Below are 19,072 nucleotides of genomic sequence, written 5' to 3' on the forward strand. Positions count from 1 at the left end.
TACTCCATGGCGCGTCTGCACTAAGACCGGTATTTACGGTTGCCCTGGTCTCGCAAACATTGACTGAATGGGCTAAGTTACTATGCCATGACCTGGAGGGGAAACCTCTTCCTCCTGCCTTTGAGGAGCTGTTGAACCAGCTGGTGCAGGGGCAGCAATTTGTTTGCGATGCTGCGCTGGATACTGCTCCCATATTGAGCTGTCTGTTTCGGCAGTGGTCCTCCGGCGTATACTTTGGCTAAAGTGCTCGTCTGCAGATCAGACCTCAAAAAAGGCCTTGACTGATCTACCTTTTCAAGGAGATTGCCTGTTTGGGGCTATCAAAGGTCTCACAGGGGGTAAAGAGTACCTTTCTCCCACAGGCTAACAAGGGTAAAGAGTACCTTTCTCCCACAGGCTAACAAGGGTAAGGACCCTTGTCGCAGACGGGTCCCTCCTTTTCAGCACACAAGAAATTTTTTCGTCCCCCAGGGTCAGTCAATAAGGCAAAGCCCTTCAAGACTCCCTTGGGTGGTTCCAAGCGACCCTGGTCTGGCAAGCAAAAATCGAGTTTCTCCAGACCTTAGGACAAGACCTCTTTAAACCTGAAGGTGCACCCTCATCCATATCTAGGGTGGGGGGATGTCTTTACCGGTTCCCGGACCTGTGGCTATCCCGGATACCAGACAAATGGGTTCACAAGGTCATACGGTCCGGTTACAAGATCGAGTTTTTCCCTTCCATCGTGAGACTGTCCCCGGATTGCTTACTGGCGCTCTCTGGGGCAGTACAGGACCGTGTACAACAGGGCGTAATAGTTCCGGATCCGTGTGCAGAACATTTTCAGGGCTTTTATTCAAACCTGTTCACAGTCCCCAGGAAGGAAGGCAAGGTGCGTTCAATCCTGGACCTGAAGGCACTGAATTGCTTTGTGCGAGTTCAAAAATTCAAGATGGAATCTGTCTGCACGGTGGTGGCTTCCCTACATCAGGGGTATTTCCTGTCCTCCATAGACATCTAAGATGCCTACCTTAACATCCCAATCTGTGCAGGACACAACGGTTTCTCTGTTTTGCAGTGGGAGAGGATCACTATCGGTTTGTGGCGTTACCTATTGGTCTCGCCTCTGCTCCTCAGCTGTTGGCTCTGGTCCTGGCGCTGTTACGGCAGTGGGGGATTACGGTCCTGGGTTACCTGGATGATCTGCTTCTCCATGCGGAGTCTCCCGCAGTGCTGGTAACAAATTTGCAGAGCACTATGAGAACCTTGGAGGAGTTCGGGTGGATTCTGAATCTTCAGAAGTTGTCCCTGGAGACTGAACTATCTGGGCCTGACTTTGGACTCATCCTCACTCAGCCAGGGCGTTTCTTCCTCTGGAAAAACTCCAGACTGCGGTTCAGCTGTTGTTGCCCAGCAAATGGTCGTACTTTCGGACCTGTATGAGAGTTCTGGGACTGAAGGTGTCGTCCTTCCGAGGCGGTCCCCTTCGCTCAATTCCACACGAAGGTCCTCCAGAAGGAAATCCTTCTCAAATGGAACAAGAATTCAAATTCCCTGGACAATCAGATCCAGCTGAGCCAGATGACCAGGGGAGTCCCTGATATGGTGGTTTCGTCCCTGATGCTCAAGCAAGGGAAATCCTTCCTCCCTATATATTGGATGATTGTCACCACGGATGCCAGTCTGTCTGGGTGGGGAGGGGTTCTCGGCAGGTTGTCCGCTCAAGGAGTCTAGTCCCTGGAAGAATCCAGGTTACCGATCAATGTTCTGGAGCTGAGAGCGATCAGGCTTTGCCTAGTCCACTGGACCGAGCACCTGCAGGGTTGTCTAGTGCGCATTCAATTGGATAATTCCACGGCCGTGGCTTATGCCAATCAAGAGGGCACCAAAAGTATCCTTGCGGCCTTGGAAGTGGCAGGCATCCTTCGATGGTAGGAACGCTTTGTCCTAGCTCTCTCGGCTGTTCACATTCCAGGAGTGGACAATTGTCAGGCGGATTACCTCAGTCGACAGGCCTTGGATGCAGGGGAATTGTCCCTTCATTCGGAGGTATTCCAGTAGTTGTGCTTTCGTTGGGGCACTCCAGATGTAGATCTGTTGGCGTCTCGGATCAAAAAAGTGCAGAGGTTTGTGGCCCGCTCCCAGGACCCTCTGGCAGATGCCGCAGACGCGCTGGTGGCCCCGTGGGGTCAGTATCAGCTGATGTATGCCTTTCCTCCTCTCGAGTTGCTGCCAAGACTTCTTCGCAGGATCGAGGTGGAAGGGATTACGGTCATTCTTGTGGCTCCAGACTGGGCTCTCTGAGCTTGGTACGCCGACCTGGTCAGGCTAGTTGCAGACGCTCCTTGGAGACTTCCTCTCAGGGAGGATTTACTGTCTCAAGGGCCAATCTTCCATCCTGCTTTACGGTCGCTGGCTTTGACGGCTTGGCTGTTGAAAGCCAGGTGCTGAAGGACGGGATTGTCTGATTCAGTGATTCCCACTCTGCTTAAAGTGGGAAAAGTGTCTTCTAGGAAGATCTCTCATAGTATGTGGAAGTCCTATATTATGTGGTGTGAGTCCCTTGGGGTTCCCCCTCGCTCCTACTTGGGGGCTCGGATCTTGGCTTTCCTGCAACAGGGAGTTGATCAGAAATTTGCCTCGAGTACTGTCAAGGGTCAGGTCTCGGCCTTGGCAATTTTCTTCCAAAGTCCATTAGCCTCCCATTCCCTGGTATGTAGCTTTATCCAGGGGGTGCGACACTTGGCACCTCCGATGAGACCTCCGCTGCCACCTTGGGACCTTAATTTGGTGCTGTCGGTTCTCCAGAAACCTCCTTTTGAAAGTATTCAGGATATTCCCCTGCTTAACTTATCCCAGAAGGTGGCCTTCTTGGTGGCTATTACTTCTGCGCGCAGGGTGTCGGAACTGGCGGCGTTGTCCTGTCGGTCTCCCTATCTGGTGGTTCACAGGGAAAAGTGGTGCTTCGTTCGGATCCGTCCTTCCTTCCGAAGGTTGTTTCCAGTTTTCACTTAAATGAGGACATCGTGTTACCCTCTTTGTGTCCTAAGCCAAGACATCCTAGGGAAATTGCTTTACATACCTTGGATGTCGTTCGGGCGATCAGGGTATACTTGGCGACTACTGAGTCTTCAAAAGTCAGATTCGCTCTTTGTACTCACGGATGGTCCAAAGAAAGGGCTGCCTACCTTTGTCTGCTGCAACTATTTCCAGATGGATCAGACGGACAGTGGTGCAGGCTTATTCATTTAAGGGTCAGGTTCCACCTTTCCCTGTTAAGGCGCATTCTACTCGGGCGCTTGGTGCTTCCTGGGCTTTTTGCCATCAGGCATCTGCGCTTAATGTTTGCAAGGCGGCTACCTGGTGGCTACACTTTCACGAAGTTTTACAAGGTGGATGTGCTGGCATCTGCAGATGCCTCCTTTTGGCCGTAAAGTTTTGCAGGCTGCCGTTTTAAGGGTGTTTTAGTCTCCCTTGAGGGTGTTTAACCACTTGCCGTCTGTGTACGGTAATAGTACTGCGGCAAATGTGTAAACACAAGCGGGCGGATCTCCCAAGTGACAGGCAGGGTCAGATTGCAGGGTTCAGCATAGTTGAACCCTGGATCTGTCCTTGTGTCACATAGTCACCTCCCCCCACACACGTCGGTAAGCACCAGGCATACATTAACCCCTCCCTCTCCAATAAAATTAACCCCTTCCCTGCCAGTGTCATTTTTACAGTAACAGTGCATATATATAGCACTGATTACTGCAGTAATGTCACTGGTACCCCCAAAAGTGTCAAAAATGTCAGTCAAGGGTCCGATCTGTCCGCCGCAATGTCGCAGTCCCGCAAAAAAAATCGCAGATCGCCGCCATTACGCGTTAAAAAAAAAAAAAAACACCAAAAATGACAGAAATCTTTCCCTTTGTTAGTAAACGCAATAACTTTTGCGCAAACCAATCAAAATACGCTTATTGTGAATTTTTTTACCAAACATAGGTAGCAGAAAACAAATTGGCCAAAAATTTAAAAAAATTTTGATTTTTACATTTTTTTTGGGGAATTTCATATAAAAAAAATGTGAAAAATATTGTTTTTATAAAATGTATGCTCTTTTTTTGTTTATAGCGCAAAAAGTAAAAATCGCACAGGTGATCAAATACCACCAAAAGAAAGCTCTGTTTGTGGGGAAAAAAAGGACGTAAATTTCCTTTGGGTATGGCGTCGCACGACCACACAATTGTCAGTTAAATTCGCACAGCGCCGAATCGCAAAAAGTGGCCCAGACGTAAGACAGCAAAATCCTCTAGTGGTAAAGTGGTTAATGTTTTTCAGGTGGGTCTCATCTTGTGCTGATGAGTCCTATGTTGCCTTGTTGGCTATGGTTTAGCCTTGGGGACATTTTTTTCTGCTGTTCCCACCCCTCGTTTTTATGGCAGCGCTTTGGAACATTCCCTACTGATATGAAGATCAGAGACTGCGTCGGTAAATGAACGATAGAAAAAAAATTGGATTTTTGTCTTACCGTAAAATCCTTTTCTCTGATGGTTGACAGACGCAGTACCCGCCCCTCTATTTGAGTCGGGTTGGTATTATTTTATCTGACACTGCTTTGATACAAAATTGACATCCTATAACAGGGAGCGAGGGTATACCCCAAGGTCCTCAATAAGCTTACTCCGGGCCGTGTCCGGACCCAGATGCGCTTAAATCTGGACCGCCGAAGCAGCTGCTTGTTTCTTTTCCAGATCACTGGTTGCTTGATCACCATCCGCCTGGCGTCTAGCAACCAGTGACGTCACACGCCTGCCGCCCAGCATTCACAGCGGAGGATGAACTTATTCCTCCTCGCGCCTAAGCTCCCCTACTCTTCTATTAGAAAGTGCTCTGAGGTGTCTTCCGAGTGAAAGGTGTCTCTTCTCTACAGCAACTGGGAAGACAAGTGCGGGAATGCTGAAGGCTTGCACGTAAAATAAATCTATAATTTTAACTATACAGAACTACAGAAATGTTTTTAAAAGATGAATGTATTTCACCTGCATATCCACTGAAAATATACAGCAAAAATAGTTTGTACTACTGTAAACCATAAAAATTAAGTCTCACTGCATTTTTAAAGAATTATTTTCATATAATATGTTAAAATTATAGATTTATTTTACGTGCACATTATATATTTTTTCCATCATTGCCTGCACAATGGCTGAAATTATGAATCCGGCTGACGGGAAGAATAGCTAAAAGACACAAAATTCTGTTTGCATTCTCTCCCATCTATGGATCAAACATTGTCATATTTCACATATTGGTTGTGTATTTGTTAGGTAATTTTTTTGTCTATAGTTCAAAAGTTTTGGGGAATGCCTTTTTTTGTTGTTGGCGTTCTGTATTTGGAATTTGACGGTCACTTTTCCGGTTCTCGGACTGAATGAAAAATGGTAAGTGGACCTTTCAAGTCTACATTTGCGTACCCCTGGTATACCCCCTGATACCCCCTGGGACTGCCCATTGGCATAGCCAGAACTTTTTTTCTGCCTAGTGTCCTACTCCTGTAGGGGGCAGTATAACCCTACTGATATGAAGATAAGAGACTGTGCCCGTCAATGAACATCAGAGAAAAGGATTTTACGGTAAGACAAAAATCCAACTATTTGCACTGCTTGCCGATAAAGGAAGTTGCAAGTTTGTTTTGGGTGAAGTCTAACATTTTACAGAATCATTTGCGGGGACTTTGTTTAATTTTCATAACTGGAAAATGTTTTAATTTTTCACACTAAAATCTAGCAAATAAACGTTTTTTATTGCTAGAAAATAATTTAAAGCCCCCAAAGAGTTGTATATTGTCTGACAGCAAAGGCTCTGTGGAAAAAATATAGTGGTAGTTGCTATTTATTTATTTTTTATTTTGTCGCACCATGTTTCTTCAACTGTTTATCAAATCTATAATTTCAGGAAGACCCAAGTTAACATGACTTATACTGTGCACAAACACAATATAGTACCAACTTTTTTGATAATACAACACCATCTTTTATATTTTAAGTAAATAGATACCAAAATTCATTAATGGAGTAAAAAAAAATATCAAAAATACCAAACTTGTCAAGCCTTCCAACTGTGCTCACTGGTAAAAGGTCGAAAAAACGATGGTACCAAAAATGTGTGCTCTAGCAACGATTTGAAAGCCTTTACAGATCATGTTGATGGCCCTAGAATTTTTGCTCTCATTCTGGCATCTGAGTAGATACCCAACATGTAATGTTCAATTGTGGCTTACATTCATTTGTGCTCCCTTTGCGTGTGTTGCATCAGTGTGTGTGCATGTGGGGTGACACGGTTGCTGTTAACTTTTTTCCTATTTATTTTAACAACTTCAGCTCCGAAAGGTTTTATCCCCTTCATGACCAGGCCATTTTTTGTGATACTGCAAAAATGTATGTCCTTTCTTTCCCACAAATAGAGCTTTCTTTCGGTGGTATTTGAAAACTTCTGCGTTTTTTTTATTTTTTTTTTATTTTTTTTGCGCTATAAACAAAAAGACTGACAATTTTGAAAAAAAAAAAAAAAAATATATATATATATATATTTTTTTTTACTTTCTGCTATTAAACCTATCCAATTAAAAAAAAATGTAAAAAATCTAAAGTCTTCATCAATTTGGACCAATATGCGCAGGAGAGCCACCTTGCCGCTATATATATATATATATATATATATATATATATATATATATATATATATATAATGTGTGTATGTATGTATGTATGTATGTATGTGTGTATATATATATATATATATATATATATATATATATATATATATATGTATATATATGTATGTGTATATATATATATATATATATATATATATATATATATATGTGTGTGTGTGTGTGTATATGTATGTGTATATATATATATATATATATATATGTGTGTGTGTGTATATGTATATATATATATAATGTGTGTGTGTGTATGTATATATATATATATATATATATATATATATATATATATATATATATTGGGTTTTTAAAATTCTTTTTATATAAATTAAAAAGGAACGGAAATTTTGGAAACCAATAATTTTTACTTTGGTTAAAAACATATCCCAATAAGTGTATGAAAGTTAGTGTCTACATTCTTTCCTAAGCCGGAATGGTGTAATCATCAGATTATTATACATTGTCTTTATACCCCTTTGCTGACTGATATCCTGTACTGATGTTTCCAATGGGATGTTCCTTCTTTTATGTTTCAATTAACAAATTGAACAAGAAATATGGTGTATACTGAAATTGTATTCCTGAAAATGTCCTGACACTATTTACTGAGGTCTCAGAGGAGCAGAATAGCCCAGGAACCAGTGGGGGTGGCACTTAAAAGTACTCTACAAATTATGGGGTTACTCTACTGCCAGCCAGATCACTTTTACATGAGAGCCGGGAGGTGGCTGAACAAAACAATACCAAGTCCAAAGCTGCTATGTGAATTTCTTTTGTTTTAAAACCTTGTCTACTCAGATGTTTATAAATGTACCTTGGTAGACAGGTGGTTATCAATGATTGTCCTATATTGGTAGGTAGTGTACAACCAAAGCTCATATTTGGATGTACAGGTTTAAACAATTATTGCCTGTGTTGTACATTCTGTAAATGTTTGGTGAGAATTCAGCTTGTATGTTTGCTGTAACATGTTTCTTTTTTGTTAGATGGTGTGCACCACACTACAGGCTACAAAAAATCAGGAAAAAGTCTGGTTACAAAGTAAGTTCACTTCTTTTTTGGAAGATAATATGATCTATAAATTCCCATTCTAGTAGCAACAATAAAATATAAATCTTGTATAGTACAGGACACAGGCAGAGTATTTAACCACTGTAGGCAAAAGCCATGTACCTTCAGGTGATTTGACACTGGCAAAGCTTTAGAGGACAAGCCCCTTTGGCACCTTCTAGATCATAATGATCGATCTTTTCACCTTCAGGGATATTTTCACCCTTAACTTAATTCGTTTTACATTTTATCTTTATCATATGTTTGAATAATATCTTCAGTCATCATTTCACTGTCTTCTAAGTAGTGTATTCAGATCAGCACATCCTCTGTAAAACCTTGGGAGCCATACTCAGACCCCACTCTGTCGGGACAGCCTGTAATAATGCTACGGGCACGTGCTGCAAAGCAGGATGCTATACAGGTCCAGGGCCATGGTCTATCACTAGTGAATCCAGTCCTTCGGGATGGAGGAGTTTTGATCACCATGATGGGTGAAGCCTAGACTCTATATACAGTCCAGCTTCATGGACAGGTAAGACAAGGTCACGTGAAATCTGACTGCTATTGTAACAGGTCTATATTTGGGATGTGTTCACCTTGTAGTCAACTATCCAAACTTGGCACTAAAACTCAACCCACTCAGGTGGATGGCTTAGTGTTTCATCACTCCACTGGCTGCACACTTTACCTTTTACTTTTGCCTAGAGACCTTATAAGGCAATCAGGCACTTTCTACTGCCCTTTTGCCACAAGGATTTGTTACTGGACCATCTACACCTGAGTTACCGCATAGTCCTTATGGACACACATACTCTACTACTCTCTGTACACTATTCTGTGAGTACCTCACAGGGAAATACCCTCACTTGTAGCTGTTGAACAGACCAGACGAAAGGGAGTCACTGCCAAAATCGTAGGTGAATATTTAGTCTGCCAAAGCCTGCAAGGTGCTAAAACTCAGTGACAATGCATCCCTTTTGAGCAAGAGCCGGGTCCGAACACCAATCTCAGCATCAAATTCTCTAATTCAGGCATGCAACAAGCAGTCTATTTGACTCAAGTAGAATTCTCTGCATCTGCCACCTTTCCTCTGACAGTTTTACATCCTTGATACACCCATCTTTGTCCAGGGCTCAAAAATGCCACGCCTCTTTTCCTACTCCCATTTCTCAACCCTAGTCCAGTTTTCCAGTCCTAGAGGATACAGACAGAAAGGAGTAGGAGTTTAGGAGTATTTTGAGGCAGTATTGGAGGAAGCTGCAGAAAATATATCTTTCCAGACTGTCACAATATTAAAGAGGGAGAGTCACACATAATGCTTTCTAACATTGAAATGCTCATTGCCTCTGTCTCCCAAATACTTGGCATTGTGCAGCCTGACTCTTCCCCAGGACTCTGTGCCTCTTTGGGTACAAAGAAACCTGAAAAATCTTCTCAGTTCATTAACAGACTAAGGAAAGGGTTCTGAAGAAGGCACTAAGGGTAGAAGGATCACTAAGGAAAAGATTTTCTCTCTCCACAGAATCTTTCCTGAACTCAGTGGAAAAAAAGTTTGCAAAGAAGTGGACTATTTCTGTAGTTGACACTGCCCTCTGTCCTAAACAAATATCTCACATAATCTGTTGATTTTCCATCTTTCATAGACTCTACAGATAGAAAATTGTCTTTTCCGTATATCAAACTGCAGCTAAATGGGTTAGGGCAATGATGGACCAACATGACCCTGTGTTTCTGGTTCTTGCTTTTATCAGAAGTATTTTGTTGGATGTGTGTGGGGGAGGTTCTGAATAGAAGTGTGTGTCAGTGGAGGGTATCATATCAAATAGCAAAAAAGGGTAAGTAGGACTTTAAATGCCCCTCAAGTGATCACACAGATACAATCCTATATAAAAGAAAATACAAAACTTTATTTCTACCAATAAAATGTATAAAAACACATACTGTGTATCATAGCTTGCATATTAATACCAACAATCATTGTCCACTGCAAACCTGCATGGCTATTGGTCGAGAGAGAAAACATAGGTCAACTCTTTTTCACAGAGATCACCGCTTCTTCAGGACCTCATTTCTCTCATATAAGTACACATGACCAAAGGGAAAAAAAAATTAAGGACAGAAAAACACATGTATAATTTACAAATCATCAAGGAACATGGTTACATTTGTTCACCATAATCATTAGGTTTAAAAATACATAATAGCTGGCCCCATAAAGAAGCTAGGGGTGGAGGAAGAGAAAAAAAAAAAAAGAATATAGATATACCTTTTTAAGGAAAGATTTCATCCATATGTAATATTTCAGCTATACCAAATTCTATTTGAAGATGTAATGGTGGAAACCCATATGTTAGTCTCACCTGAGTATGGGAGAGTGACCAGCCCTGGGATAGAGCTCTACAGGAAATATGAAGAAAATAAAAGCAAGGGAGCACATGATAATAGCTGACTAATGAGCTTAAAATGTAAAACGCGTGGACCTAAGTTTTCGATCTCGACCAATAGCCATGTTTGCAGTTGACAGTGTTTGTTAGTATTAATATGCAAGCTATGATACACAATGTGTTTTTATACATTTTATTGGTGTAGAAAAAGTTTTGTATTTTCATTTATATATGATTGTATCTGTGTGATCACTGGAGGGGTATTTAAAGTCCTAATATTTTAGCCTTTTACAAAGCAATTCTAGCAATTGCCTCATGCTCCACAAAGCACCTGTCCACTCTAACCATACTTCAAGTAAAGCTCTTCCATTCAGCACAAGGGTTGTCCTACAAAAGCCATCAAGCCTTCACCAAAGTCCTCCTCACAATGAAGGGGTGCTCTCACTCAGAGTGAGGGGAGGTCTTTTACAGTTTGCCTTTCTCTGGGTCATAGACATCCCTTGAACTTGCGAGTTCAATTGGTCATTTCAAAGGGGTTCAAAACAGTGTTCAAAACTCTACCCTCTCTCCACTTCTTTCAAATAAACCAAAAACTACTAAAGGATAGTTAGATTTGCAGAATTCCTAGAACATCTCTTGTCCGAGAGAGGAGTTGGGGCAGTACCATCACGTGACAGGTGTAAAGGATTAGTCTCAAACCTGTTTACTGTACCATAGTCCAACAGGAGTATTTATACTATTCTGGACTTTTTTGCATAGAATCTGCAAGGTCAATATTTTCCTCTCCGAGACATGGGGAGTACATTACATCTGTGGACGTCCCAAGATGCCTATCAGCATGTTTCCATTTTCTGTTTGTCGCACTGCCCTTCAGCCTTTGCTTTGCTTCTAGAGTGTTCACAGAAGCATCGAAGTCGCAGGCTATCTAGACAACTTTCTTCTAAAGGACTCATTTGCCTTTTAGCAATCAGAAAATGTCCACAGGTCAATTCAGCTGCTCCAGGCAGTGTCCTATTTAAACAAGTCTGCTCTCCAGCCTTCCCTTCACCAGGAATGCTTGTGTCTGGTCCTGGACACATTCGAAGCAAAAGGCTTTCTAGCAGAAAGAGTTCTTTTAAGAACACATGCTTGAAAAATAGGATCCAGGAAACCTCGCACTGAAATTTTTCATGAGTTCTAGGCCTTAATGGTAGCCTCCTTCGAGGTTCGCCCAATTCCATTCAAGAATTTTTCCAATTTAACATCCTGTCAACCTGAAAAAAGTAGGCTCCTTCTCTAGATTTACCCATGCTCCTGTCCAGCCAATCAAGTAATTTCCAATTTTGATGGATCACCGCCCCAGCAGTGGGGAGGTCCTCCTTCCTTATCACTGGAAAGTTGTCACAACAGATGCTTGTCTCTTAGACTAGGGAGGAGTGTTCCAATCAATAACAGTCCAAGGAACATGACCAATGGGGAAATTCAAGCTCCCCATCAACATCTTGGGGCACAGAGCAGTCCCTTTGCCCCTGAAGCACTGGACACCGTCCTTTCTGAAGTGACAATCAGTCAGGGTGCAGTCAGACAATGTCACAACTGTGGCATATACCGTGCATCCGGAAAGTATTCACAGCGTTTCACTTTTTACACATTTTGTTATGTCTCAGCCTTATTCCAAAATGGATTCAATTGTTTTCCTCAAAATTCTACAAACAATACTCCATAATGACAATGTGAAAGAAGTTTGTTTGAAATCTTTTCAAATTTATTAAAAATAGAATGAAAAAAATAGAATGTACGCAAGTATTTACAGCCATTGCTCCATACTTTGTTAAAGCACCTTTTGGCATCAATTACAGCCTCAAGTTTTTTCTTTTGAGTATGATGCTACAAGCTTGGCACATCTATTTTTGTGCAGTTTCACCCATTCTTCTTTTGAAGGACCTCTCAAGCTCCATGGGGTTGGATGGGGAGCGTCGGTTAATAGCCATTTTTAGATCTTTCCAGAGATGTTCAATTGGGTTCAAGTCTGGGCTCTAGCTTGGCCTCTCAAGGACATTCACAGGGTTGTCCCATAGCCACTCCTTTGTTACCCTGGCTGTGTACTTAGGGTTGTTATCCTGTTGAAAGATGAACCTTCGCCCCCAGAGGTCCAGAGCGCTCTGGAGCAAGATTTCATCAAGGAAGTCTCTGCACATTGCTGCTTTTATCTTTCCCTTGATCCTGACTAGTCTCCCAGTTCCTGCCACTGAAAATCATCCCCACACCATGATGCTGCCGCCACCATACTTCACTGTAGGGATGGTATTGGCCAGGTGATGAGCGGTGCCTGGTTTCCTCCAGACATGACGCTTACTATTCAGGCCAAAGAGTTCAATCTTTGTTTCATCAGACCAGACAATTGTTTCTTATGCTCTGAGAGTCTTTCAGGGAACTCCAGGCAGGTGGTCATGTGCCTTTTACTGAGGAGTGGCTTCAGTCCAGATGTTTTTTTTTTTCCGCTGTTGCTCTGTCGGGGAAATGGCTGGTGTTGGTGCTTCAATCATCACGGCACTATGGTTGATATGGTGTCAGGATAATTGAAGCACATTATTTCTTTTGTTACATTGTAATATAAAATGAAAAAGTTGAACTCCCCATAATACAGAATCAGTGGGAGCCCTGAAAGTGTCACTTGCTACTTTGCCTGCCACCAGACGCAGCTTGTTACTTGCTACGTCACCTGCCACCAAATGCAGCTTGTTGCCTGCCACTAGATGTGGATTGTCACTTGCCAGGTCGCCTGCCACTAGATGTGGATTGTCACTTGCCAGGTCGCCTGCCACTAGATGTGGATTGTCACTTGCCAGGTCGCCTGCCACCAGATGTGGATTGTCACTTGCCAGGTCGCCTGCCACCAGATGTGGATTGTCACTTGCCAGGTCGCCTGCCACCAGATGTGGATTGTCACTTGCCAGGTCGCCTGCCACCAGATGTGGATTGTCACTTGCCAGGTCGCCTGCCGCCAGATTTGGATTGTCACTTGCCAGGTCGCCTGCCACCAGATGTGGATTGTCACTTGCCAGGTCGCCTGCCACCAGATGTGGATTGTCACTTGCCAGGTCACCTGCCACCAATTGCGGATTGTCACTTGCCTGGGTCACCTGCCACCAGAAATGCGGATGGTCACTAACCTGCCACTAGCTGAAGGTTCCCACTGTTACCTGCCACCAAAAAATACCAGATGCAGCTTGTCACTTTTTAAATGTTATGGCAATTTGGTGGCAGGCAACAGTGACCGCAGAGAAAAAGGCTTTGGGCAGTGTCTTCCTCAGCTTTTCAGCACATGCGCATTTGCTGGGTCCCAGAGTGAGTGAGGACGGGCAGTGAGAGGTGAGGTAATATCTCTCTGCTGCCCCCGGCTGCACAGTGAGGGTGGAACTGTGGTGATGCAGGGCGAGTGGTGAGAGAGGTTATCTCTCTGCTGGCCTGCCGGCCCACCACACTCGCGGCCCAGCTGCAGGGAGGCCACAGCCTGGTACCAGACCCCGGCCCGATGGTTGGGTACCCCCGCTCTAAAGCTTTGCCAATGGCCAATAACCAATGGTGTATGAATACTCTGCCTGTTTCCTGTACTGTACTCCAAGATACTGAATTCACAGGTCAAGTCTAAATTCCTCTATCTCAAATAATTGTGTTTACTTCGATGTTTGTGTGTCAATACTATGTTATAATACTTGAAAAAATAGCACTGAGTGTTTATTATCTCAGAATGACTGCTGCATTATTTCTTTGTTTACTTCTAACAGTTATGTTGCTGTGAAAAGCTCATCCGGTGATGCTGTTCACATCTCTCGCCCTGAACAAAACGGAACAGACTGGAGGAAGAATGATTGTATGGACCCTCAGCATCCTTTGCGCTATATAAATGATAGACACCAGGTAAGAGCAGTAATGATCAGTATCCGAGCTTAAAGGGAACCTACGGCCAGGTTATAAACATTCAAGTGTTCTTACCAAACAGTGAAATAAGATTTTTTTTTTTTTTACTTACTATACCCTTGAAGTATATTAAGGGACGCAGAAGGAAGTATTCAGGTAATTTGAGTTATGCTGCTTTCAGGAGATTAAACACTGATAAAGCTGAAAAGAACAGCCTAGTATAACCCCACCTAACACCAGCAAGCCTCAGTTTTGTAGCACGGAGTGTATCATGAGAGCACAGGGGGAGAGGGATCTGTGTCCTCTTTTGTACTTCAGAAAAGGATTTTTCAGTAAGTCAAAAAACTTATTTTCCTAATCCTACATTAACCACTTGCCAATCGGGCCAATTCTGACATATATATATATATATATATATATATCATATATTTATATCTACAGTATAGATTTTTTTTTAACAGCGGCCCTATAGAATAAAATGGTAGGTTTTGCAAATTTTATTATGTCACACTTTATTTGCACAGTGATTTTTCAATTGCAATTTTTTTTTTTAGAAAAAATATTCTTTAATGAATTTTATTGCACACAAACACATTAGAATACCCAACTTTTTGGTAAAATGTAAAATATATAATGTTACGCCGAGTAAATGGATACCAAACATGTCACGCTTTAAAATTGCGTATGCCCGCAGAATGGTGCCAAACTACGGTACTTAAAAAAGTGCCATAGGCGTTGCTTTAAACATTTTTGTAGGTTACCAGTTTAGAGGTAGAGGAGATCTGTTGCTATAATTAGTGCTCTCGCTCTGACATTTGCGATAAAACCTCATAATGTGGTGCAATCATCGTTTAAAGCGAGGGGCACTTTTTTTTTTTTTTTTTATTTTATCTTTAATTATTTTTTACACCAGCCATTCTTAACTGGGTTGCCACCAAAGGTCCTCAGGGGTGCTGTGGTATCCTGGTAGAGAGAGGCTCTCAGATGAGACCGAGCTTCCCATCCCCAGCTGAACTGTACATCGGCACTTGGAGCTCAGATTTAGCAAAGGGGGGGGGGGCCTCTCTGCCTCCCCCTACAGTGTAGTACCCAGCTGTGTGAGGGAAGGTACTGTATTGCAACTTTTTAAAGAGCTGTATACATGTTTGTGCGTGTGTATATACACACGTGTGTGTGTGTGTATGTATGTTACTTTTTAGTCCTAACCCCCTGTTCCTATACAATCAGAACTGCTCTTTTGGGCTTGTTCGTCGTAATCGCAAGGACTTCCGCTCTTCTGAAAAGCAATCAATGCTCAGAGCACTTTTAAGAGGCATTTGGCAGGCAGTAAAGAGGCAATATGTCACCACCTCACCACCAACCCCATAAATGCAGCATCATCACACCAGAACTGTGTGCAATGTTGTCGGTGGTTGCAGTACAGCCTTTTTTACCTGGGGGTGTACTTCCAGCTGCATCCCCAGCATGTGTACACACCCCCAGCTGCTGCCTCTGCAGCTAAAGGGGGAGCATTTGGAGGTGGTAAAAACAGCTCAACCACATGGTTTAACCGCCCTCCAACCTCAGATGTGAACAAGTCCTTGGTTCACACCTGTGCTGCTGGATTGTGTAGGGCAGCCAACCCTAAAATTGCACTGCACCAAAAACAACCTGCGTTTGCCAATGTGTGGGGTACCATTAGACATTAATGGCAACCCTACAGAACAGAGCATTTGTCTGCTTGTTGGGAACAAGTATGATTTTGCGCACATTACGCGACATGCAGTAACATATATCAAGCTTTGGACAGGGGTGCCTCGAAACTGAAAATACTTTTCAAGGGTGCCCAGACTGGAAAAAGGGTGAGAAGCACTGTTTTGCACGGTTTCCTATTTTTTTCTTTTAACTTTATTGGTATCACAAGGCATGAACAACATTTCTTGTTAACAGCATGGGTTGTGACATGTCCTCTTCATAGATGTCTTATAGGCATCTTTCAAATCTCTCCACTGGCCTCCAATGCAGCCGTTCAGAGACATCGGTCTGAGTCTGATCGCCTAGCGGCCAGGTAAGCAAAGGTGGTACTGGAAGTAATTAAATCCTTTAAATCCGTCTTTTCCTGGGGTCACAGAGGAGGAGGAACAACGTTGGTTCCTCTGTTTTGTGCAGCTGTCTCCACTGGTCGGAGCACTCCCAGGAGAGGCGGAGCAGTGGGACCCCCTTCCACTGCCTGCAGAAGTGATCAAGTGGCTGTTAAGTCACTCAAATCACTTCTGCATTACAGGTAACCAGTAGATGAGAATTTTAATGCATGCAGCTACAGACATTTCGGTATAACGACAGCCTATGGTTGGCAAGTGGTTTAGGGACACACATTGAAATAATCGGATACATTGGGATGTCTAAAAGCAATCCAAATTAAAGGTGGGCAACAGCTCAAACAAAGGCCTACAAAAACTAACGGGTTAACCACTTAAGACTCAGGCCTATTTTTCACACTCGGTGTTTACAAGTTTAAATCTTTTTTTCTCTTACGTCCTCCGACAGTCGCCGCCATCTTCATATTCGTCACAATGGGTATTAGACTTTGCTCCGAAGGAGTAGCTAGGCAACAGAATATGTTCACATTAAAGCTTTTAACATATCCCACCCACAGGGGGTGGTCCCCTCAGTCAATACCCTCCTACTTCCTGCATCCATATCTCAGTTTCAATGTCTAGCTTGTCAGGAGTAGCTGGATCTCTCTATGCTGGGGCATTTTGCCTCAGCCTTTCTCTTCTTTTTTGATATTTTGTTTGAGTTTTTTCTCTCTCTTTACTTAGCTGTTCTTTTTTGTCAGCATTAGTTAGTTCTTCTGATGAAGAGGATTCGTGTGGGCTGGGTCTCGGGCTGATCCCCCTGGTCGCAGGTTGTGGGTCAGTGGCTTCCCAGCCTGCCATCGAGCGTTCAGCCAGGTACCGCTCCTGGCACAGTGAACGACCCATCCCTGTTCGGTGCAGGGATGATTCGTCCAGTGGCTACCTCACTGGACGCTGTGCGGTTTCTTAACCCTGATTTTTTGCGTCCCGGATGCGACTCTCCCTGCCACATGTGCAGCGGCTTGTTCGCCTGTGCGGGTTCCCCACGCCATTAGGAGGTAAGTGTATCTATGTGGGGACCTGTCTGTTGGGGGGGTGTCAGTCTGGGACTGTGTAACCTGCCTCTGTTCACACTGTTTAGCTCCCTATCGCTCTAGCTGCACGCTGTGGGCTGCAAGGGGGGGGCTGTGCGGCACTGTCTGTGTCAGACTGTGGGATGTGTGACAGGCTGTGTGCTGTGGGGCATGATGTTTCATGTTTGGGCACAATACAGCGATCACTGCGGCGATCCGCCATGTTTTTTACATGTGTAGTGTTATACTGCGGTTCTCACAGTAGTGGGGGAGCGGCGGTTTCGGCGCCATTTTGGCTGCGATCGCTCCGGCCGCATGTTTTCACTGCGGGCGGCCATTTTCTTGTAGCCTTCCATAGGCTTTAATAGAGCGCCCTGATTTCATCACTTCCTCTTTCCTGGGTGCACCGATCAAGGCGGCAGCAGTGGTCTCTTCAGGTTTTATCCTCTGTTCTTCCTATCTCCATTGCCTGTGTTCAGTTTTTATCCCTGTGGGGGTCTCATTGTGCTTGTGTGTGTGTGTGCGGTGGGCTGCGCTCGCCGCGCTTGTTAAAGGGGCAGTTAATCCTTTCTTCTCCGGCATATTCTTTTGGGGCAATGGATTCTCAGGAGGGCAAATTTCCTGCCACCTTGTTGGGAAGCCAGGGGTCTGCTGTTTCCCCCCCAGGGGGGGATTTAGCTGAAGTAGTGGCTAACCTTGCTGCTCAGGTGCAGATGCTGGTGGCTGCTCAATCCACTAAAAGACCCAGAGTTTCTACTTCCTCTGATTCTGAGGGTGAGGGTGATGGGGCTGCTATGGCTGGGGTCTCCTTGTCGGGGTCCCGTTCCTCCCTGGATCTCGTGGGGTCCGAGGTGGAGGCTGAGGTTGAAGGGGTTGATAATTCTCCCCCTGGCTCGCCTGAAGAGCTTGCAATCATGGATGAATTGGTTGCTTCTATAAAACAAACGCTGCGTTTGCAGGATGAACTGTGTCCTCCTGCTGCCCTGGCGGCTTATGGGATGCAGAAAAGACGCAAGACATCGCAGGTCTTTCCCTGCACTGAATATTTTCAGCGCACTGTTAAGGAACAATGGCGCAATTTACGCAAACCTTTTGCTGTGCCAAGTAGGTTCACGCTGCGTTATCCTTTCACGCCTGCCACTGATGAACGGTGGTGTGTGCCACCCCCGGTGGATCACGCGATTGCGGTTTTGAATAAATCCACTGCGATTCCCGCAGAGGATACTCCGGTGTTCCGAGATGCCACGGATAGGAGAATGGAGTCTCTTGCCCGTCATACTTATTCTGTTACGGGTTCGATGCTAAAAGCTCTGTTTGCCTCTCTTATGGCAGCCCAGGCTGTCGCAAGTTGGACGCAGGTGCTTAGGCGCGTCTTGGTGGCTGATTCGGCCTCACCGGCGACATTGGATATGGTGGATCAAATCCATCAGGGTGTCATGTATCTGTGTGATGCGGACTTGGATTTAGTGCCGTTGGCTGCACGTGTACAAAGCGTGGCGGTGTTGTCTCGCCGCCTGGTTTGGTTAAAGTGTTGGTCTGTGGACTAGTCTTCGCGCAAGACCGTAGCCAATCTGCCTTATGATGGATCTTGCCTTTTTGGGGAATCCTTGGATACGTTGATAAAGGGGATCACGGGCGGCAAGAGCACTCTCTTGCGGGGGGGCGTGTCCGGATGTGAGCAAGACAGGACGTGTCTCGGCGGAGCTCCTGGTTCTATCCTGCCATTAATCCTTCCTGACCGTTTTCCCGGGCTTGTAACCGCTCCTGTTCGGTGGGGGAACATCTGCTCATCCTGGGGATGCCTACATCGGCCTCCGGCACTCCCGGTAAGACCCGGAAGGATCAACGCCAGACCCGCTCCGCTCGCGGCCAGGCACAGAGCTCCGCCTCCGCCATCTTGGCGCCATTGCACAC

The 19,072-nt window shown here is 44.4% G+C and overlaps 1 protein-coding gene across 1 annotated transcript in view; it reads left to right on the forward strand.

Moving 5' to 3' along the window:
* The window catches only part of ZCCHC2 (zinc finger CCHC-type containing 2), a 181,607-nt gene that overhangs the window by 95,030 nt on the left and 67,505 nt on the right, over positions 1-19,072 (forward strand). Inside the window, exons 8-9 of the mRNA XM_082259718.1 lie at positions 7,678-7,732; positions 13,896-14,028. Coding sequence (XP_082115844.1) covers positions 7,678-7,732; positions 13,896-14,028 — 188 coding nt within the window. The remainder of the gene's footprint in view (positions 1-7,677; positions 7,733-13,895; positions 14,029-19,072) is intronic.

This window comes from Pelophylax lessonae (assembly GCF_965119305.1).
Source record: "Pelophylax lessonae genome assembly, chromosome: 5".
NCBI classification, from domain to species: Eukaryota; Metazoa; Chordata; class Amphibia; order Anura; family Ranidae; genus Pelophylax; species Pelophylax lessonae.